Raw genomic sequence first — 23,169 nt, forward strand, 5'->3', positions numbered from 1 at the left:
GACAGCAGTGACAGAGAGAGAGGATGTGGTCACAGCAGTGAAAGAGAGAGAGGATGTCCTGATCCTCTGTATATCAGTTTGAATGGGCTGTCCTTGTCTTGTTCCTCTGTATATCAGTGTGAATGGGCTGTCCTTGTCTTGTTTCTCTGTATATCAGTGTGAATGGGCTGTCCTTGTCCTGCTCCTCCGTATATCAGTGTGAATGGGCTGTCCTTGTCCTGCTTCTCTGTATATCAGTGTGAATGGGCTGTCCTTTTCTTGCTCCTCTATATATCAGTGTGAATGGGCTGTCCTTGTCTTGCTCCTCTGTATATCAGTGTGAATGGGCTGTCCTTGTCCTGCTCCTCTGTATATCAGTGTGAATGGGCTGTCCTTGTCCTGCTCCTCCGTATATTAGTGTGAATGGGCTGTCCTTGTCCTGCTCCTCTGTATATCAATGTGAATGGGCTGTCCTTGTCTTGCTCCTCTGTATATCAGTGTGAATGGGCTGTCCTTGTCTTGCTCCTCCGTATATCAGTGTGAATGGGCTGTCCTTGTCCTGCTCCTCTGTATATCAGTGTGAATGGGCTGTCCTTGTCCTGCTCCTCTGTATATCAGTGTGAATGGGCTGTCCTTGTCTTGCTCCTCCGTATATCAGTGTGAATGGGCTGTCCTTGTCCTGCTCCTCTGTATATCAGTGTGAATGGGCTGTCCTTGTCTTGCTCCTCCGTATATCAGTGTGAATGGGCTGTCCTTGTCTTGCTCCTCTGTATATCAGTGTGAATGGGCTGTCCTTGTCCTGCTCCTCTGTATCTCAGTGTGAATGGGCTGTCCTTGTCTTGCTCCTCTGTATATCAGTGTGAATGAGCTGTCCTTGTCCTGCTCCTCCGTATCTCAGTGTGAATGGGCTGTCCTTGTCTTGCTCCTCTGTATATCAGTGTGAATGGGCTGTCCTTGTCTTGCTCCTCCGTATATCAGTGTGAATGGGCTGTCCTTGTCTTGCTCCTCTGTATATCAGTGTGAATGGGCTGTCCTTGTCCTGCTCCTCTGTATCTCAGTGTGAATGGGCTGTCCTTGTCTTGCTCCTCTGTATATCAGTGTGAATGGGCTGTCCTTGTCCTGCTCCTCCGTATCTCAGTGTGAATGGGCTGTCCTTGTCCTGCTCCTCCGTATCTCAGTGTGAATGGGCTGTCCTTGTCCTGCTCCTCTGTATATCAGTGTGAATGGGCTGTCCTTGTCCTGCTCCTCTGTATATCAGTGTGAATGGGCTGTCCTTGTCCTGCTCCTCTGTAAATCAGTGTGAATGTGCTCTTCTCTCTCTCTGTGCATCTGAATGATGTTCCCCTCCAGTCTGTGTACGGCCTCCAGAACGACGTCCGGAGCCACAGCCCCACCCACACCCCCGTTCCAGAGGTCAAAGGTCCCACGGAGGAGGAGATACGTGACCAGGTAACGTCGTCAATTCAAGGACATGTTACAAAAGAGTGTTCTTCTAGTGCGGATGTCAACAAATATCCATCAAAATGCAATGACATGTCACTCCGTGTTCACTGGTAGATTTCACCATTTAACAATCATGTTTATATAACAGAATGGGGGTTAGCTTGACTGGTTATCTGACAGAATGGTAGTTAGCTTAACTGGTTATCTGACAGAATGGGGTTTAGCTTAACTGGTTATCTGACAGAATGGTGGTTAGCTTGACTGGTTATCTGACAGAATGGTCATTAGCTTAACTGGTTATCTGACAGAATGGTAGTTAGCTTGACTGGTTATCTGACAGAATGGTCGTTAGCTTGACTGGTTATCTGACAGAATGGTAGTTAGCTTGACTGGTTATCTGACAGAATGGTGGTTAGCTTGACTGGTTATCTGACAGAATGGTAGTTAGCTTGACTGGTTATCTGACAGAATGGTAGTTAGCTTGACTGGTTATCTGACGGAATGGGGTTTAGCTTGACTGGTTATCTGACAGAATGGTAGTTAGCTTGACTGGTTATCTGACAGAATGGTTGTTAGCTTGACTGGTTATATAACAGAATGGTAGTTAGCTTGACTGGTTATCTGACAGAATGGTCCTTAGCTTGACTGGTTATCTGACAGAATGGTGGTTAGCTTAACTGGTTATCTGACAGAATGGTGGTTAGCTTGACTGGTTATCTGACAGAATGGTCCTTAGCTTGACTGGTTATCTGACAGAATGGTAGTTAGCTTGACTGGTTATCTGACAGAATGGTAGTTAGCTTGACTGGTTATCTGACAGAATGGTCGTTAGCTTGACTGGTTATCTGACAGAATGGTCGTTAACTTGACTCTATCATGTTATATAACAGAATGGTAGTTAGCTTGACTGGTTATCTGACAGAGCAGCATGCCATCACATTGGCACCTTCTCCTTTCAGATTCAACACTGGCAAGCCCAACTGGACAGGCATCGGTTAAAAATGTCCAAAGTGGCAGAAAGGTAGGCTGTTTTCTTGTAATGCAACACACACACACACACACACACACACACACACACACACACACACACACACACACATGCATCCGTAGTGAAAATGACCCTCCTGTGTTGGCCTATTACAGTAGCTCATGCAGTTCCTATCCTGTTATTGGAGTACTGTCTGAAAACAGACTGGTAGTCAAGGCTGTTATTGGAGTAGTCAAGGCTGTTATTGGAGAAGTCAAGGCTGTTATTGGAGTAGTCAAGGCTGTTATTGGAGTACTGTCTGAAAACAGACTGGTAGTCAAGGCAGTTATTGGAGTACTGTCTGAAAACAGACTGGTAGTCAAGGCTGTTATTGGAGTACTGTCTGAAAACAGACTGGTTGTCAAGGCTGTTATTGGAGTAGTCAAGGCTGTTATTGGAGTAGTCAGGCTGTTATTGGAGTAGTCAAGGCTGTTATTGGAGTAGTCAAGGCTGTTATTGGAGTACTGTCTGAAAACAGTCTGGTAGTCAAGGCTGTTATTGGAGTACTGTCTGAAAACAGACTGGTAGTCAAGGCTGTTATTGGAGTAGTAAAGGATGATATTGGAGTAGTCAAGGCTGTTATTGGAGTAGTCAAGGCTGTTATTGGAGTGGTCAAGGCTGTTATCTGAGTAGTCAAGGCTGTTGTTGGAGTAGTCAAGGATGTTATTGGAGTAGTCAAGGATGATATTGGAGTAGTCAAGGCTGTTATTGGAGTAGTCAAGGATGATATTGGAGTAGTCAAGGCTGTTATTGGAGTAGTCAAGGCTGTTATTGGAGTAGTCAAGGATGATATTGGAGTAGTCAAGGATGATATTGGAGTAGTCAAGGCTGTTATCGGAGTAGTCAAGGCTGTTATCGGAGTAGTCAAGGCTGTTATCGGAGTAGTCAAGGCTGTTATTGGAGTAGTCAAGGCTGTTATTGGAGTAGTCAAGGCTGTTATTGGAGTAGTCAAGGCTGTTAATGGAGTAGTCAAGGCTGTTATTGGAGTAGTCGAGGCTGTTATTGGAGTAGTCAAGGCTGTTATTGGAGTAGTCAAGGCTGTTAATTATGGCATCATGGTTTCACCCTAACTTTTCCACTATAGCTATATTGTACAGTGTGATTGTTGTTCTCCCTATGCAGCTTGCTGAGCTACACAGAGCAGTATATGGAGTATGACCCCTTCTTCACCTCACCGGAGCCCTCCAACCCCTGGATCTCTGACGACACCGCCGTCTGGGAACTGGAGACCAGGTGGGTTTACCCTCAGTCTATCCTTCTATCTCTCTGTCAGAGTTACTGGAGACTAGGTGGGTTTACCCTCAGTCTATCCTTCTATCTCTCTGAGTTACTGGAGACCAGGTGGGTTTACCCTCAGTCTATCCTTCTATCTCTCTGAGTTACTGGAGACCAGGTGGGTTTACCCTCAGTCTATCCTTCTATCTCTCTGTCAGAGTTACTGGAGACCAGGTGGGTTTACCCTCAGTCTATCCTTCTATCTGTCTGAGTTACTGGAGACCAGGTGGGTTTACCCTCAGTCTATCCTTCTATCTCTCTGTCAGAGTTACTGGAGACCAGGTGGGTTTACCCTCAGTCTATCCTTCTATCTCTCTGTTAGAGTTACTAGAGACCAGGTGGGTTTACCCTCAGTCTATCCTTCTATCTCTCTATCAGAGTTACTGGAGACCAGGTGGGTTTACCCTCAGTCTATCCTTCTATCTCTCTGTCAGAGTTACTGGAGACCAGGTGGGTTTACCCTCAGTCTATCCTTCTATCTCTCTGTTAGAGTTACTAGAGACCAGGTGGGTTTACCCTCAGTCTATCCTTCTATCTCTCTGTCAGAGTTACTGGAGACCAGGTGGGTTTACCCTCAGTCTATCCTTCTATCTCTCTGTTAGAGTTACTGGAGACCAGGTGGGTTTACCCTCAGTCTATCCTTCTATCTCTCTGAGTTACTGGAGACCAGGTGGGTTTACCCTCAGTCTATCCTTCTATCTCTCTGTCAGAGTTACTGGAGACCAGGTGGGTTTACCCTCAGTCTATCCTTCTATCTCTCTGTTAGAGTTACTGGAGACCAGGTGGGTTTACCCTCAGTCTATCCTTCTATCTCTCTGAGTTACTGGAGACCAGGTGGGTTTACCCTCAGTCTATCCTTCTATCTCTCTGAGTTACTGGAGACCAGGTGGGTTTACCCTCAGTCTATCCTTCTATCTCTCTGAGTTACTGGAGACCAGGTGGGTTAACCCTCAGTCTATCCTTCTATCTCTCTGAGTTACTGGAGACCAGGTGGGTTTACCCTCAGTCTATCCTTCTATCTCTCTGTCAGAGTTACTGGAGACCAGGTGGGTTTACCCTCAGTCTATCCTTCTATCTCTCTGAGTTACTGGAGACCAGGTGGGTTTACCCTCAGTCTATCCTTCTATCTCTCTGAGTTACTGGAGACCAGGTGGGTTTACCCTCAGTCTATCCTTCTATCTCTCTGAGTTACTGGAGACCAGGTGGGTTAACCCTCAGTCTATCCTTCTATCTCTCTGAGTTACTGGAGACCAGGTGGGTTTACCCTCAGTCTATCCTTCTATCTCTCTGTCAGAGTTACTGGAGACCAGGTGGGTTTACCCTCAGTCTATCCTTCTATCTCTCTGAGTTACTGGAGACCAGGTGGGTTTACCCTCAGTCTATCCTTCTATCTCTCTGAGTTACTGGAGACCAGGTGGGTTTACCCTCAGTCTATCCTTCTTTCTCTCTGAGTTACTGGAGACCAGGTGGGTTTACCCTCAGTCTATCCTTCTTTCTCTCTGTCAGAGTTACTGGAGACCAGGTGGGTTTACCCTCAGTCTATCCTTCTATCTCTCTGAGTTACTGGAGACCAGGTGGGTTTACCCTCAGTCTATCCTTCTTTCTCTCTGAGTTACTGGAGACCAGGTGGGTTTACCCTCAGTCTATCCTTCTATCTCTCTGTCAGAGTTACTGGAAACCAGGTGGGTTTACCCTCAGTCTATCCTTCTATCTCTCTGTTAGAGTTACTGGAGACCAGGTGGGTTTACCCTCAGTCTATCCTTCTATCTCTCTGAGTTACTGGAGACCAGGTGGGTTTACCCTCAGTCTATCCTTCTATCTCTCTGTCAGAGTTACTGGAGACCAGGTGGGTTTACCCTCAGTCTATCCTTCTATCTCTCTGTCAGAGTTACTGGAGACCAGGTGGGTTTACCCTCAGTCTATCCTTCTATCTCTCTGAGTTACTGGAGACCAGGTGGGTTTACCCTCAGTCTATCCTTCTATCTCTCTGAGTTACTGGAGACCAGGTGGGTTTACCCTCAGTCTATCCTTCTTTCTCTCTGAGTTACTGGAGACCAGGTGGGTTTACCCTCAGTCTATCCTTCTATCTCTCTGAGTTACTGGAGACCAGGTGGGTTTACCCTCAGTCTATCCTTCTATCTCTCTGAGTTACTGGAGACCAGGTGGGTTTACCCTCAGTCTATCCTTCTTTCTCTCTGAGTTACTGGAGACCAGGTGGGTTTACCCTCAGTCTATCCTTCTATCTCTCTGAGTTACTGGAGACCAGGTGGGTTTACCCTCAGTCTATCCTTCTATCTCTCTATCAGAGTTACTGGAGACCAGGTGGGTTTACCCTCAGTCTATCCTTCTATCTCTCTGAGTTACTGGAGACCAGGTGGGTTAACCCTCAGTCTATCCTTCTATCTCTCTGAGTTACTGGAGACCAGGTGGGTTTACCCTCAGTCTATCCTTCTTTCTCTCTGAGTTACTGGAGACCAGGTGGGTTTACCCTCAGTCTATCCTTCTTTCTCTCTGAGTTACTGGAGACCAGGTGGGTTTACCCTCAGTCTATCCTTCTATCTCTCTGTTAGAGTTACTGGAGACCAGGTGGGTTTACCCTCAGTCTATCCTTCTATCTCTCTGTCAGAGTTACTGGAGACCAGGTGGGTTTACCCTCAGTCTATCCTTCTATCTCTCTATCAGAGTTACTGGAGACCAGGTGGGTTTACCCTCAGTCTATCCTTCTATCTCTCTGAGTTACTGGAGACCAGGTGGGTTTACCCTCAGTCTATCCTTCTATCTCTCTGAGTTACTGGAGACCAGGTGGGTTAACCCTCAGTCTATCCTTCTATCTCTCTGAGTTACTAGAGACCAGGTGGGTTTACCCTCAGTCTATCCTTCTATCTCTCTGAGTTACTGGAGACCAGGTGGGTTTACCCTCAGTCTATCCTTCTATCTCTCTGAGTTACTAGAGACCAGGTGGGTTTACCCTCAGTCTATCCTTCTATCTCTCTGAGTTACTGGAGACCAGGTGGGTTTACCCTCAGTCTATCCTTCTATCTCTCTGAGTTACTGGAGACCAGGTGGGTTTACCCTCAGTCTATCCTTCTATCTCTCTGAGTTACTGGAGACCAGGTGGGTTTACCCTCAGTCTATCCTTCTATCTCTCTGTCAGAGTTACTGGAGACCAGGTGGGTTTACCCTCAGTCTATCCTTCTATCTCTCTGAGTTACTGGAGACCAGGTGAGTTTACCCTCAGTCTATCCTTCTATCTCTCTGAGTTACTGGAGACCAGGTGGGTTTACCCTCAGTCTATCCTTCTATCTCTCTGAGTTACTGGAGACCAGGTGGGTTAACCCTCAGTCTATCCTTCTATCTCTCAGAGTTACTAGAGACCAGGTGGGTTTACCCTCAGTCTATCCTTCTATCTCTCTGAGTTACTGGAGACCAGGTGGGTTTACCCTCAGTCTATCATTCTATCTCTCTGAGTTACTGGAGACCAGGTGGGTTTACCCTCAGTCTATCCTTCTATCTCTCTGTCAGAGTTACTGGAGACCAGGTGGGTTTACCCTCAGTCTGTCCTTCTATCTCTCTGTCAGAGTTACTGGAGACCAGGTGGGTTTACCCTCAGTCTATCCTTCTATCGCTCTGAGTTACTGGAGACCAGGTGGGTTTACCCTCAGTCTATCCTTCTATCTCTCTGTCAGAGTTACTGGAGACCAGGTGGGTTTACCCTCAGTCTATCCTTCTTTCTCTCTGTCAGAGTTACTGGAGACCAGGTGGGTTTACCCTCAGTCTATCCTTCTATCTCTCTGTCAGAGTTACTGGAGACCAGGTGGGTTTACCCTCAGTCTATCCTTCTATCTCTCTGTTAGAGTTACTGGAGACCAGGTGGGTTTACCCTCAGTCTATCCTTCTTTCTCTCTGAGTTACTGGAGACCAGGTGGGTTTACCCTCAGTCTATCCTTCTATCTCTCTGAGTTACTGGAGACCAGGTGGGTTTACCCTCAGTCTATCCTTCTATCTCTCTGAGTTACTGGAGACCAGGTGGGTTTACCCTCAGTCTATCCTTCTATCTCTCTGAGTTACTGGAGACCAGGTGGGTTTACCCTCAGTCTATCCTTCTATCTCTCTGTCAGAGTTACTGGAGACCAGGTGGGTTTACCCTCAGTCTATCCTTCTATCTCTCTGAGTTACTGGAGACCAGGTGGGTTTACCCTCAGTCTATCCTTCTTTCTCTCTGAGTTACTGGAGACCAGGTGGGTTTACCCTCAGTCTATCCTTCTATCTCTCTGTTAGAGTTACTGGAAACCAGGTGGGTTTACCCTCAGTCTATCCTTCTATCTCTCTGTTAGAGTTACTGGAGACCAGGTGGGTTTACCCTCAGTCTATCCTTCTATCTCTCTGAGTTACTGGAGACCAGGTGGGTTTACCCTCAGTCTATCCTTCTATCTCTCTGTTAGAGTTACTGGAGACCAGGTGGGTTTACCCTCAGTCTATCCTTCTATCTCTCTGAGTTACTGGAGACCAGGTGGGTTTACCCTCAGTCTATCCTTCTTTCTCTCTGAGTTACTGGAGACCAGGTGGGTTAACCCTCAGTCTATCCTTCTATCTCTCTGTCAGAGTTACTGGAGACCAGGTGGGTTTACCCTCAGTCTATCCTTCTATCTCTCTATCAGAGTTACTGGAGACCAGGTGGGTTTACCAGGTGGGTTTACTGGTTATAAATGGTTTTAGATCTGTTAGAGTTGGCAGAAGAATTGTTTTGTCATCGTACACATAAAGAGCTATTTAAATGTTTCTGTATCCATCCCTAAAGCGATTTGAATGTCTAGTCCTAAATGTGGGACTTGGTAATAAAGCCCATCTGAAACTCGTGGGGATTTATCGCCCTCCCCTCTGACTCCATATGTGCTCTGAGGCAAATTGTCTGACTTCCTGTCTAACTTCCTGTCTAACTATGATCAATCTGAATTACAGATGGTGGGTGATCTGGATTGGTTGATGCCAGTATCTGATGAGCTGAAAGATATTTGTACAGAACTAAATCAACTCGCCCCAAACTGAGGAAAACAAAAAATCTACTCTTTTACATTTTGACAAATGCCCCTCTTGTGTGTACAGACAATGAGATATTTGCCAAATGAGTTTCAGTGAGTATGAGATGTTAATCTAACTAAATCTCTCCCCCTCCTCAAAATGTATTACAAAGATACATTCTTGGAATTTCAATGAGTTTAAATATTCTGGTCTGCGTTGGGGTTGAGTGATTGGGCGGTTGTGTCACCCTATCACTGACTCCGATTAGGCCCTTCATTCATTGTTTTATTTTTCCCTGGTTTAACTCGGTTGCAGATCAACGCGCCGTATTAAAAACAAAAAGGGTAAAAGACAGATTTAATCCTTGGTTGACGCATGAATTGTCTGAGAAATGACAGGAAATCAATTTTTTTTGCTTGGGCTAAAAGCTGGACTGACTGGCAGTCCTTCAGACATTTGAGAAGTAGATCTCCATCTCTGGTTAAAACGGCTACATCAGTGTATCAGAGACTGGTGCTAATCCAGCCAACTGGAAAGTTTTCTAATGTTTGATTCAGAAATCGACCCACTCATTACCCCATCAGGTTCTGACAGCCTCTGGACCCATTCACACCCATCAGGTTCTGACAGCCTCTGGACCCATCCACCCTCTCATTACCCCATCAGGTTCTGACAGCCTCTGGACCCATCCACCCTCTCATTACCCCATCAGGTTCTAACAGCCTCTGGACCCATCAATCCCATCATTAGCCCATCAGGTTCTGACAGCCTCTGGACCCATCCACCCCATCATTACCCCATCAGGTTCTGACAGCCTCTGGACCCATCCACCCCCTCATTACCCCATCAGGTTCTGACAGCCTCTGGACCCATCCACCCCCTCATTACCCCATCAGGTTCTGACAGCCTCTGGTCCCATCCACCCCCTCATTACCCCATCAGTTTCTGACAGCCTCTGGTCACATCCACCCCATCATTACCCCAGCAGGTTCTGACAGCCTCTGGACCCATCCACCCCCTCATTACCCCATCAGGTTCTGACAGCCTCTGGTCCCATCCACCCCCTCATTACCCCATCAGTTTCTGACAGCCTCTGGTCACATCCACCCCATCATTACCCCAGCAGGTTCTGACAGCCTCTGGACCCATCCACCCCATCATTACCCCATCAGGTTCTGACAGCCTCTCTCTCTCTCTCTCTCTCTCTAGTAAGGAGCCGGGCCAGCAGAGGGTGAAGAGGTGGGGATTTGGGATTAACGAGGTGTTGAAGGATCCTCTCTCTCTCTCCCTCTCCCTCTCTCCCTCTCCCTCTCTCCCTCTCTCTCTCTCTCCCTCTCCCTCTCTCTAGTAAGGAGCCGGGCCAGCAGAGGGTGAAGAGGTGGGGATTTGGGATTAACGAGGTGTTGAAGGATCCCGTTGGGAGAGACCAGTTCCTGAAGTTCCTGGAGTCAGAGTTCAGCTCAGAGAACCTCAGGTCTGTCTACTGTTCTTTACTCTGTGTGGTCCCGTGTAGCTCAGTTGGTAGAGCAGGGTGTTTGCAACGCCAGGGTCGTGGGTTCGATTCCCACGGTGGGACCAGTACGGAGAAAAAAAAATTATGAAACGTATGCATTCACTACTGTAAGTAGCTCTGGATAAGAGCGTCTGCTAAATGACTAAAATGTAAAAATGTATTATACAGTACTCTAATACTCGACTTTACTGTACTCAACGCTACTGTAGTACTTTACTCTAGTGTTCTACTCTTCTCTAGTACTCTACTACACTCCACTCTAGTGTACTCCTCTACTCTTTAGTACTCTAGTCTACTGGGTTAATATGAAGTGGAAGATAAACATGTTTCTACTGGCCAGTGGTGGAATTTAATTTACTCTCTGGCTCCCTCTGGTGGACATAGTGTCCCCTTTAGGTATAATGTCCTCTTTAGGTATAATGTCCCCTCTTTAGGTATAATGTCCCCTTTAGGTATAATGTCTCCTTTAGGTATAATGTCCCCTTTAGGTATAATGTCCCTTTAGGTATAATGTCCCCTCTTTAGGTATAATGTCCCCTTTAGGTATAATGTCCTCTTTAGGTATAATGTCCTCTTTAGGTATAATGTCCTCTTTAGGTATAATGTCCCCTTTAGGTATAATGTCCTCTTTAGGTATAATGTCCTCTTTAGGTATAATGTCCCCTTTAGGTATAATGTCCCCTTTAGGTATAATGTCCCCTTTAGGTATAATGTCCCCTTAATGTCCCCTTTAGGAATAATGTTCCCTTTAGGAATAGTGTCCCCTTTAGGTATAATGTCCCCTTTAGGTATAATGTCCCCTTTAGGTATAGTGTCCCCTTTAGGTATAATGTCCACTTTAGGTATAATGTCCCCTTAATGTCCCCTTTAGGAATAATGTTCCCTTTAGGAATAGTGTCCCCTTTAGGTATAATGTCCCCTTTAGGTATAGTGTCCCCTTTAGGTATAATGTCCCCTTTAGGTATAATGTCCCCTTAAAGTCCCCTTTAGGTATAATGTCCCCTTAATGTCCCCTTTAGGTATAACGTCCCCTTTAGGTATAATGTCCCCCTTAATGTCCCCCTTAATGTCCCCTTTAGGTATAATGTCCCCTTTAGGTATAATGTCCCCTTTAGGTATAATGTCCCCTTAAGGTATAATGTCCCCATTAGGTATAATGTCCCCATTAGGTATAATGTCCCCTTTAGGTATAATGTCCCCCTTTAGGTATAATGTCCCCTTAATGTCCCCTTTAGGTATAATGTCCCCTTTAGGTATAATGTCCCCTTAATGTCCCCTTTAGGTATAATGCCCCCTTTAGGTATAATATCCCCTTTAGGTATAATGTCCCCTTAATGTCCCCTTTAGGTATAATGTCCCCTTTAGGTATAATGTCCCCTTTAGGTATAATGTCCCCTTTAGGTATAATGCCCCCTTTAGGGAAATGTCCCCTTTAGGTATAATGTCCCCTTTAGGTATAATGTCCCCTTTAGGTATAATGTCCCCTCTTTAGGTATAATGTCCCCTCTTTAGGTATAATGTCCCCTCTTTAGGTATAATGTCCCCTCTTTAGGTATAATGTCCCCTCTTTAGGTATAATGTCCCCTTTAGGTATAATGTCCCCTTAATGTCCCCTTTAGGTATAATGTCCCCTTTAGGTATAATGTCCCCTTTAGGTATAATGTCCCCTTTAGGTATAATGTCCCCTTAATGTCCCCTTTAGGTATAATGTCCCCTTTAGGTATAATGTCCCCTTAAGGTATAATGTCCCCTTAAGGTATAATGCCCCCTTAAGGTATAATGCCCCCTTAAGGTATAATGCCCCCTTAAGGTATAATGCCCCCTTAAGGTATAATGCCCCCTTTAGGTATAATGTCCCCTTAAGGTATAATGCCCCCTTAAGGTATAATGTCCCCTTTAGGTATAATGTCCCCTTTAGGTATAATGTCCCCTTTAGGTATAATGTCCCCTTTAGGTATAATGTCCCCTTAATCTCCCCTTTAGGTATAATGTCCCCTTTAGGTATAATGTCCCCTTTAGGTATAATGTCCCCTTTAGGTATAATGTCCCCTTTAGGTATAATGTCCCCTTAATCTCCCCTTTAGGTATAATGTCCCTTTAGGTATAATGTCCCCTTTAGGTATAATGTCCCCTTTAGGTATAATGTCCCCTTAATGTCCCCTTTAGGTATAATGTCCCCTTTAGGTATAATGTCCCCTTAATGTCCCCTTTAGGTATAATGTCCCCTTTAGGTATAATGTCCCCTTAATGTCCCCTTTAGGTATAATGCCCCCTTTAGGTATAATGTCCCCTTTAGGTATCATGTCCCCTTTAGGTATCATGTCCCCTTTAGGTATAATGTCCCCTTTAGGTATAATGTCCCCTTTAGGTATAATGTCCCCTTAATCTCCCCTTTAGGTATAATGTCCCCTTTAGGTATAATGTCCCCTTTAGGTATAATGTCCCTTCTTTAGGTATAATGTCCCCTTTAGGTATAATGTCCCCTTTAGGTATAATGTCCCCTTAATGTCCCCTTTAGGTATAATGCCCCCTTTAGGTATAATGTCCCCTTTTGGTATAATGTCCCCTTTAGGTATAATGTCCCCTTAATGTCCCCTTTAGGTATAATGTCCCCTTTAGGTATAATGTCCCCTTAATGTCCCCTTTAGGTATAATGTCCCCTTTAGGTATAACGCCCCCTTTAGGTATAATGCCCCATTTAGGTATAATGTCCCCTTTAGGTATAATGTCCCCTTAATGTCCCCTTTAGGTATAATGTCCCCTTTAGGTATAATGTCCCTTTAATGTCCCCTTTAGGTATAATGTTTCCTTAATGTCCCCTTTAGGTATAATGCCCCCTTTAGGTATAATGTCCCCTTTAGGTATAATGCCCCCTTTAGGTATACTGTCCCCTTAATGTCCCCTTTAGGTATAATGCCCCCTTTAGGTATAATGTCCCCTTTAGGTATAATGTCCCCTTTAGGTATCATGTCCCCTTTAGGTATCATGTCCCCTTTAGGTATAATGTCCCCTTTAGGTATAATGTCCCCTTAATCTCCCCTTTAGGTATAATGCCCCCTTTAGGTATAATGTCCCCTTTAGGTATAATGTCCCCTTTAGGTATAATGTCCCCTTTAGGTATAATGTCCCCTTAATGTCCCCTTTAGGTATAATGTCCCCTTTAGGTATAATGTCCCCTTAATGTCCCCTTTAGGTATAATGTCCCCTTTAGGTATAATGCCCCCTTTAGGTATAATGTCCCCTTTAGGTATAATGTCCCCTTAATGTCCCCTTTAGGTATAATGTCCCCTTTAGGTATAATGTCCCTTTAATGTCCCCTTTAGGTATAATGTCCCCTTTAGGTATAATGTCCCCTTTAGGTATAATGTCCCCTTAATGTCCCCTTTAGGTATAATGCCCCCTTTAGGTATCATGTCCCCTTTAGGTATAATGTCCCCTTTAGGTATAATGTCCCCTTTAGGTATAATGTCCCCTTTAGGTATAATGTCCCCTTAATGTCCCCTTTAGGTATAATGCCCCCTTTAGGTATAATGCCCCCTTTAGGTATAATGCCCCCTTTAGGTATAATGTCCCCTTTAGGTATAATGTCCCCTTAATGTCCCCTTTAGGTATAATGTCCCCTTTAGGTATAATGTCCCCTTTAGGTATCATGTCCCCTTTAGGTATAATGTCCCCTTTAGGTATAATGTCCCCTTTAGGTATAATGTCCCCTTAATGTCCCCTTTAGGTATAATGTCCCCTTAATGTCCCCTTTAGGTATAATGTCCCCTTTAGGTATAATGTCCCCTTAATGTCCCCTTTAGGTATAATGTCCCCTTTAGGTATAATGTCCCCTTTAGGTATCATGTCCCCTTTAGGTATAATGTCCCCTTTAGGTATAATGTCCCCTTTAGGTATAATGTCCCCTTAATCTCCCCTTTAGGTATAATGCCCCCTTTAGGTATAATGTCCCCTTTAGGTATAATGTCCCTTTTAGGTATAATGTCCCCTTTAGGTATAATGTCCCCTTAATGTCCCCTTTAGGTATAATGTCCCCTTTAGGTATAATGTCCCCTTAATGTCCCCTTTAGGTATAATGTCCCCTTTAGGTATAATGCCCCCTTTAGGTATAATGTCCCCTTTAGGTATAATGTCCCCTTTAGGTATAATGTCCCTTTAATGTCCCCTTTAGGTATAATGTCCCCTTTAGGTATAATGTCCCCTTAATGTCCCCTTTAGGTATAATGCCCCCTTTAGGTATAATGTCCCCTTTAGGTATCATGTCCCCTTTAGGTATCTTGTCCCCTTTAGGTATAATGTCCCCTTTAGGTATAATGTCCCCTTAATGTCCCCTTTAGGTATAATGCCCCCTTTAGGTATAATGCCCCCTTTAGGTATAATGTCCCCTTAATGTCCCCTTTAGGTATAATGTCCCCTTTAGGTATAATGTCCCCTTTAGGTATCATGTCCCCTTTAGGTATAATGTCCCCTTTAGGTATAATGTCCCCTTTAGGTATAATGTCCCCTTAATGTCCCCTTTAGGTATAATGTCCCCTTAATGTCCCCTTTAGGTATAATGTTCCCTTTAGGTATAATGTCCCCTTAATGTCCCCTTTAGGTATAATGTCCCCTTTAGGTATAATGCCCCCTTTAGGTATAATGTCCCCTTTAGGTATAATGTCCCCTTAATGTCCCCTTTAGGTATAATGTCCCCTTTAGGTATAATGTCCCTTTAATGTCCCCTTTAGGTATAATGTCCCCTTTAGGTATAATGTCCCCTTTAGGTATAATGTCCCCTTAATGTCCCCTTTAGGTATAATGCCCCCTTTAGGTATCATGTCCCCTTTAGGTATAATGTCCCCTTTAGGTATAATGTCCCCTTTAGGTATAATGTCCCCTTTAGGTATAATGTCCCCTTAATGTCCCCTTTAGGTATAATGCCCCCTTTAGGTATAATGCCCCCTTTAGGTATAATGCCCCCTTTAGGTATAATGTCCCCTTTAGGTATAATGTCCCCTTAATGTCCCCTTTAGGTATAATGTCCCCTTTAGGTATAATGTCCCCTTTAGGTATCATGTCCCCTTTAGGTATAATGTCCCCTTTAGGTATAATGTCCCCTTTAGGTATAATGTCCCCTTAATGTCCCCTTTAGGTATAATGTCCCCTTAATGTCCCCTTTAGGTATAATGTCCCCTTTAGGTATAATGTCCCCTTAATGTCCCCTTTAGGTATAATGTCCCCTTTAGGTATAATGTCCCCTTTAGGTATCATGTCCCCTTTAGGTATAATGTCCCCTTTAGGTATAATGTCCCCTTTAGGTATAATGTCCCCTTAATCTCCCCTTTAGGTATAATGCCCCCTTTAGGTATAATGTCCCCTTTAGGTATAATGTCCCTTTTAGGTATAATGTCCCCTTTAGGTATAATGTCCCCTTAATGTCCCCTTTAGGTATAATGTCCCCTTTAGGTATAATGTCCCCTTAATGTCCCCTTTAGGTATAATGTCCCCTTTAGGTATAATGCCCCCTTTAGGTATAATGTCCCCTTTAGGTATAATGTCCCCTTTAGGTATAATGTCCCTTTAATGTCCCCTTTAGGTATAATGTCCCCTTTAGGTATAATGTCCCCTTAATGTCCCCTTTAGGTATAATGCCCCCTTTAGGTATAATGTCCCCTTTAGGTATCATGTCCCCTTTAGGTATCTTGTCCCCTTTAGGTATAATGTCCCCTTTAGGTATAATGTCCCCTTAATGTCCCCTTTAGGTATAATGCCCCCTTTAGGTATAATGCCCCCTTTAGGTATAATGTCCCCTTAATGTCCCCTTTAGGTATAATGTCCCCTTTAGGTATAATGTCCCCTTTAGGTATCATGTCCCCTTTAGGTATAATGTCCCCTTTAGGTATAATGTCCCCTTTAGGTATAATGTCCCCTTAATGTCCCCTTTAGGTATAATGTCCCCTTAATGTCCCCTTTAGGTATAATGTCCCCTTTAGGTATAATGTCCCCTTAATGTCCCCTTTAGGTATAATGTCCCCTTTAGGTATAATGTCCCCTTAATGTCCCCTTTAGGCATAATGTCCCCTTTAGGTATAATGTCCCCTTTAGGTATAATGCCCCCTTTAGGTATAATGTCCCCTTTAGGTATAATGTCCCCTTAATGTCCCCTTTAGGTATAATGTCCCCTTTAGGTATAATGTCCCCTTTAGGTATCATGTCCCCTTTAGGTATAATGTCCCCTTTAGGTATAATGTCCCCTTTAGGTATAATGTCCCCTTAATGTCCCCTTTAGGTATAATGTCCCCTTAATGTCCCCTTTAGGTATAATGTCCCCTTTAGGTATAATGTCCCCTTAATGTCCCCTTTAGGTATAATGTCCCCTTTAGGTATAATGTCCCCTTAATGTCCCCTTTAGGCATAATGTCCCCTTTAGGTATAATGTCCCCTTTAGGTATAATGCCCCCTTTAGGTATAATGTCCCCTTTAGGTATAATGTCCCCTTTAGGTATAATGTCCCCTTAATGTCCCCTTTAGGTATAATGTCCCCTTTAGGTATAATGTCCCCTTTAGGTATAATGCCCGCGAGCCGCTTGTGGATTTGACAGCTCTAAGTTTTACAGCTGTCACCACCAAACCAACTGCTGGCTGGCGTCGGCTGGTGTCGGCTGGTGTCGGCTGGCGTCGGCTGGCGTCGGCTTGTTCCTAACAAATGTGACTGAGTGAATCAGTACACAAAGCTACGTTTCCACATACATTCTGTCCCTGCTTGATCCTGTTCAATTTTATTTTATTTTTACTTGACAATGTTATTATATGGAATTACGTCTCCTGTAACTATACAATTTCGCTTTTCACTTCCAGTGAAAGTGTTAAACATTCCTTTATCTGTCTGTGGTCCAGGTTCTGTTGTGTTACACATTCCTTTATCTGTCTGTGGTCCAGGTTCTGTTGATGTGTTAAACATTCCTTTATCTGTCTGTGGTCCAGGTTCTGTTGATGTGTTAAACATTCCTTTATCTGTCTGTGGTCCAGGTTCTGATGATGTGTTAAACATTCCTTTATCTGTCTGTGGTCCAGGTTCTGTTGATGTGTTAAACATTCCTTTATCTGTCTGTGGTCCAGGTTCTGTTGATGTGTTAAACATTCCTTTATCTGTCTGTGGTCCAGGTTCTGTTGTGTTAAACATTCCTTTATCTGTCTGTGGTCCAGGTTCTGTTGATGTAATAAACATTCTTTATCTGTCTGTGGTCCAGGTTCTGTTGATGTGTTTAACATTCCTTTATCTGTCTGTGGTCCAGATTCTGTTGATGTGTTAAACATTCCTTTATCTGTCTGTGGTCCAGGTTCTGTTGTGTTAAACATTCCTTTATCTGTCTGTGGTCCAGATTCTGTTGTGTTAAACATTCCTTTATCTGTCTGTGGTCCAGGTTCTGATGATGTGTTAAACATTCCTTTATCTGTCTGTGGTCCAGGTTCTGTTGATGTGTTAAACATTCCTTTATCTGTCTGTGGTCCAGGTTCTGTTGTGTTAAACATTCCTTTATCTGTCTGTGGTCCAGGTTCTGTTGATGTAATAAACATTCTTTATCTGTCTGTGGTCCAGGTTCTGTTGATGTGTTTAACATTCCTTTATCTGTCTGTGGTCCAGATTCTGTTGATGTGTTAAACATTCCTTTATCTGTCTGTGGTCCAGGTTCTGTTGTGTTAAACATTCCTTTATCTGTCTGTGGTCCAGATTCTGTTGTGTTAAACATTCCTTTATCTGTCTGTGGTCCAGGTTCTGTTGATGTGTTTAACATTCCTTTATCTGTCTGTGGTCCAGGTTCTGTTGTGTTAAACATTCCTTTATCTGTCTGTGGTTCAGGTTCTGTTGATGTGTTAAACATTCCTTTATCTGTCTGTGGTCCAGGTTCTGTTGTGTTAAACATTCCTTTATCTGTCTGTGGTCCAGGTTCTGTTGATGTAATAAACATTCCTTTATCTGTCTGTGGTCCAGGTTCTGTTGATGTGTTAAACATTCCTTTATCTGTCTGTGGTCCAGGTTCTGTTGTGTTAAACATTCCTTTATCTGTCTGTGGTCCAGGTTCTGTTGTGTTAAACATTCCTTTATCTGTCTGTGGTCCAGATTCTGTTGATATGTGAAACATTCCTTTATCTGTCTGTGGTCCAGGTTCTGATGTGTTAAACATTCCTTTATCTGTCTGTGGTCCAGGTTCTGTTGTTGTGTTTAACATTCCTTTATCTGTCTGTGGTCCAGGTTCTGATGATGTGTTAAACATTCCTTTATCTGTCTGTGGTCCAGGTTCTGTTGACGTGTTAAACATTCCTTTATCTGTCTGTGGTCCAGGTTCTGATGTGTTAAACATTCCTTTATCTGTCTGTGGTCCAGGTTCTGTTGATGTAATAAACATTCCTTTATCTGTCTGTGGTCCAGGTTCTGTTGATGTGTTAAACATTCCTTTATCTGTCTGTGGTCCAGGTTCTGATGTGTTAAACATTCCTTTATCTGTCTGTGGTCCAGGTTCTGTTGTGTTTAACATTCCTTTATCTGTCTGTGGTCCAGGTTCTGTTGTGTTAAACATTCCTTTATCTGTCTGTGGTCCAGGTTCTGTTGATGTGTTAAACATTCCTTTATCTGTCTGTGGTCCAGGTTCTGTTGTGTTAAACATTCCTTTATCTGTCTGTGGTCCAGGTTCTGTTGTGTTTAACATTCCTTTATCTGTCTGTGGTCCAGGTTCTGGTTGGCGGTTCAGGAGGTGAAGAAGAGGCCGATCCGGGAGGTCCCTACACGGGTCCAGGAGATCTGGCAGGAGTTCTTGGCCCCAGGGGCCCCCAGTGCCATTAACGTTGACTCCAAGAGTTACGACAAGACCACACAGAATGTCAAGGATCCCGGACGATACGCCTTCGAGGACGCCCAGGTCTGTACTGTGTCTGTGAGGAGTCATGGAGGAAGTGTTTTGGATGGGGGGGGGAGTATGCTGCAGCTGAATAGGAAACAACCTTCTGTTAATTACTTCTTTGTGACTCTCTGGCCCCGTTTATACCTGGTGTTAACATGCATCCTTTGTCCTTTCTTGTCCACATTCTGTTGCCCACATTTTTTAGACAGGTGCAGACAATTAAAAGACACATTGTAATAGGATTTGGATCAGATCCTCCTGTCCACATTCTGATGTTGCCCACATTTGGCAGGTGCAGACAGGTGCAGACAATTAAAAGACACATTGTAATAGGATTTGGATCAGATCCTCCTGTCCACCTCTGAAGGTAATCAGGAACACATTTGTATCTGGATATCACATCAGGTGTAAACATTTACTATTGGCATCAATAATGGCATTAAAATAAATACATAAATGTTATTTTGAAAGAATATCTGTCGGTTCCCAATGGAATTAGCATATACCAGTGCCTTTTGAAAAGTATTCAGACCCCTTCATTTTTTTCCCACATTTTGTTACGTTACAGCCTTGTTCTAAAATGGATTAAATAAAACATGTTACTCATCAATCTACACACAATACCCCGTAATTTATTTTATTTATTTCACCTTTATTTAACCAGGTAGGCAAGTTGAGAACAAGTTCTCATTTACAACTGTGACCTGGCCAAGATAAAGCAAAGCAGTTCGACAACATACAAAAACACAGAGTTACACATGGAGTAAAACAACATACAATCAATGATACAGTAGAAAAATAAGTCTATGTACAATGTGAGCAAATGATGTGAGATAAGGGAGGTAAAGGCAAAAAAAAAGGCCATGGTGGCAAAGTAAATAAAGTATAGCAAGTAAAACACTGGAATAGTAGAATTATAATTTGAAGAAAGTTCAAAGTTAAAATATAAATAATATGATGCAAAGGAGTAAAATAATAATGACATCACAATACCCCGTAATGACATCACAATACCCCGTAATGACATCACAATACCCCGTAATGACATCACAATAGCCCGTAATGACATCACAATACCCCGTAATGACATCACAATACCCCGTAATGACATCACAATAACTCATACTGAAAAAGCGAAAAACAGGATTTTAGAAATGATTGCAAAACTGAAATACCTTATTTACATAAATATTCAGACCCTTTACTCAGTACTTTGTTGATGCACCTTTGGCAGCGATTACAGCCTCGAGTCTTCTTGGGTATGACACTACAAGTTTGGCACACCTGTATTTGGGGAGTTTCTCCCATTCTTCTCTTCAGAAGGTTGCTGTCTTTTTCCGTGGCTTAATCAACTAGGCTCGCAATTTAACAATTTTATTTGTATTTACAGAGGACATAAACGTTTGTTATTAATAAGGCACATGAAAGTTCACATGTTCCAGAAGACATCTGCCCAAAAAATTAATTTTTATAAAAATTAAAAAATTAAAAAAACTTTAAAACGTCTCTCCTGTGAAGTCGTGACTTGCGACATACGCCTAAGTCTCGTGAAACGGGTCACATATTTAAAGGGATGGCGTCAGATAAATATACTGAAATCCCTATTGAATGAAAACCTCCACGAGAAAATCTGTTGGCCAACCAAGTAGGAGGGTTTTTAGCATTCGAATGAAAAGTATTCAGAGCCAGCAGGGTAGCCACACCTGCACAGCGCGTTACGCAACTGAATAAGGTAAGTCTGAATAGCAAATACTGAGAAGTGTGTAGGAAAGGCGTACATTCCCAAGTCTGAATCGGCCCCAAACTGATTGGATCATATCGATCAGATCAAGGTGTAAGGTTAGAATGGAGTGGGGTTATTGGTGGGTTGGTAAGGTTAGAATGGAGTGGGGTTATTGGTGGGTTGGTACACAGTAAGGTTAGAATGGAGTGGGGTTATTGGTGGGTTGGTACACAGTAAGGTTAGAATGGAGTGGGGTTATTGGTGGGTTGGTACACAGTGAGGTTAGAATGGAGTGGGGTTATTGGTGGGTTGGTACACAGTAAGGTTAGAATGGAGTGGGGTTATTGGTGGGTTGGTACACAGTAAGGTTAGAATGGAGTGGGGTTATTGGTGGGTTGGTACACAGTAAGGTTAGAATGGAGTGGGGTTATTGGTGGGTTGGTACACAGTAAGGTTAGAATGGAGTGGGGTTATTGGTGGGTTGGTACACAGTAAGGTTAGAATGGAGTGGGGTTATGGCTAGGTTTGTAAACAGTAAGGTTAGAATGGAGTGGGGTTATTGGTGGGTTGGTACACAGTAAGGTTAGAATGGAGTGGGGTTATTGGTGGGTTGGTAAGGTTAGAATGGAGTGGGGTTATTGGTGGGTTGGTACACAGTAAGGTCGTCATGTACCTTCTCTGTTCCAGGAGCACATCTACAAGCTGATGAAGAGTGATTCCTACAGCCGTTTCCTCCGCTCCAATTTCTACCAGGAGCTGCTACAGGCCAAGAAAAAGGTAAAGGACTGGCTGAGGAGGCTGGACGTGGACGTCTGTCTCTGGGTCATAGCCGTATCTCTGGAGGATTACAGCAGCTCGGGGCGGACGGCTGGATGAGGGGTTCAGTACAGAGCAGAGGGAATTACACTACAAATCAATTGATGAAAACATAAGTCAAATATCAAATCACAAGACAATATAATCTCATTGTATTGGCAGCAGAGCCAGCAGGACAGGGTGATCAGGAGGCTCACAAAGACTCACAGCAGTCTGGTGCATCGTTACCACACTGACTCACAGCAGTCTGGTGCATCGTTACCACACTGACTCACAGCAGTCTGGTGCATCGTTACCACACTGACTCACAGCAGTCTGGTGCATCGTTACCACACTGACTCACAGCAGTCTGGTGCATCGTTCGTTATCACACTGACTCACAGCAGTCTGGTGCATCGTTACCACACTGACTCACAGCAGTCTGGTGCATCATTACCACACTGACTCACAGCAGTCTGGTGCATCGTTACCACACTGACTCACAGCAGTCTGGTGCATCGTTACCACACTGACTCACAGCAGTCTGGTGCATCGTTACCACACTGACTCACAGCAGTCTGGTGCATCGTTACCACACTGACTCACAGCAGTCTGGTGCATCGTTCGTTATCACACTGACTCACAGCAGTCTGGTGCATCGTTCGTTATCACACTGACTCACAGCAGTCTGGTGCATCGTTACCACACTGACTCACAGCAGTCTGGTGCATCGTTCGTTATCACACTGACTCACAGCAGTCTGGTGCGTCGTTACCACACTGACTCACAGCAGTCTGGTGCGTCGTTACCACACTGACTCACAGCAGTCTGGTGCATCGTTCGTTATCACACTGACTCACAGCAGTCTGGTGCGTCGTTACCACACTGACTCACAGCAGTCTGGTGCGTCGTTACCACACTGACTCACAGCAGTCTGGTGCATCGTTCGTTATCACACTGACTCACAGCAGATAGTAGATAGATTAACGTACAGAGACGGCGATAGATTTGAGACTTGTCCTCATGATGAGTAGATAGAGTAACGTACAGAGACGGTGATAGATTTGAGACTTGTCCACATGATGAGTAGATACAGAGACAGTGATAGATTGGAGACTTGTCCACATGATGAGTAGATACAGAGACGGTGATAGATTGGAGACTTGTCCTCATGATGAGTAGATAGGGTGATGTACGGTGATATGCAGGCTATGCTTCATTTATCGATTTTATTTTCTGTCCACAGAAAAGTAAGAACTTATTCTGAGGAATTCCACATCCAGGTAAAGATGATTATAGCCCTAACCCCTAACCTTACATACTGATAACCCCAGCTTCATGTCCACTCCCCAGCTCCACCCTAACCCCTAACCTCCAGCTTCATGTCCACTCCCCAGCTCCACCCTAACCCCTAAACCCTAACCCCAGCTTCATGTCCACTCCCCAGCTCCACCCTAACCCCTAACCCCTAACCCCAGCTTCATGTCCACTCCCCAGCTACACCCTAACCCCTAAC

General features: G+C 44.1%; 1 protein-coding gene across 1 annotated transcript; it reads left to right on the forward strand.

The window, feature by feature from the left end:
- The first annotated feature begins 1,082 nt into the window (after positions 1-1,082).
- On the forward strand, positions 1,083-22,938 carry LOC115183655 (regulator of G-protein signaling 7-like). The gene is made up of 9 exons (XM_029744760.1): positions 1,083-1,156; positions 1,278-1,428; positions 2,382-2,443; positions 3,572-3,682; positions 9,953-10,004; positions 10,144-10,217; positions 18,967-19,153; positions 21,546-21,635; positions 22,900-22,938. The coding sequence occupies exons 1-9, from the start codon at positions 1,083-1,085 to the stop codon at positions 22,918-22,920; spliced, it is 822 nt and encodes a 273-aa protein (XP_029600620.1). The 3' UTR covers positions 22,921-22,938.
- Positions 22,939-23,169: the final 231 nt, after the last annotated feature.

This window comes from Salmo trutta, unplaced genomic scaffold (assembly GCF_901001165.1).
Source record: "Salmo trutta unplaced genomic scaffold, fSalTru1.1, whole genome shotgun sequence".
Lineage (NCBI taxonomy): Eukaryota > Metazoa > Chordata > Actinopteri > Salmoniformes > Salmonidae > Salmo > Salmo trutta.

Excerpts from the sequence above, each read along its gene's own strand:
- LOC115183655 (XM_029744760.1), top strand. The coding sequence starts at position 1,083 with ATGGGCTGTCCTTGTCCTGCTCCTCCGTATCTCAGTGTGAATGGGCTG. Across the intron at positions 2,444-3,571 it reads ATGTCCAAAGTGGCAGAAAG|CTTGCTGAGCTACACAGAGC; the intron begins GTAGGCTGTTTT and ends CTCCCTATGCAG. Across the intron at positions 19,154-21,545 it reads ACGCCTTCGAGGACGCCCAG|GAGCACATCTACAAGCTGAT; the intron begins GTCTGTACTGTG and ends TCTCTGTTCCAG.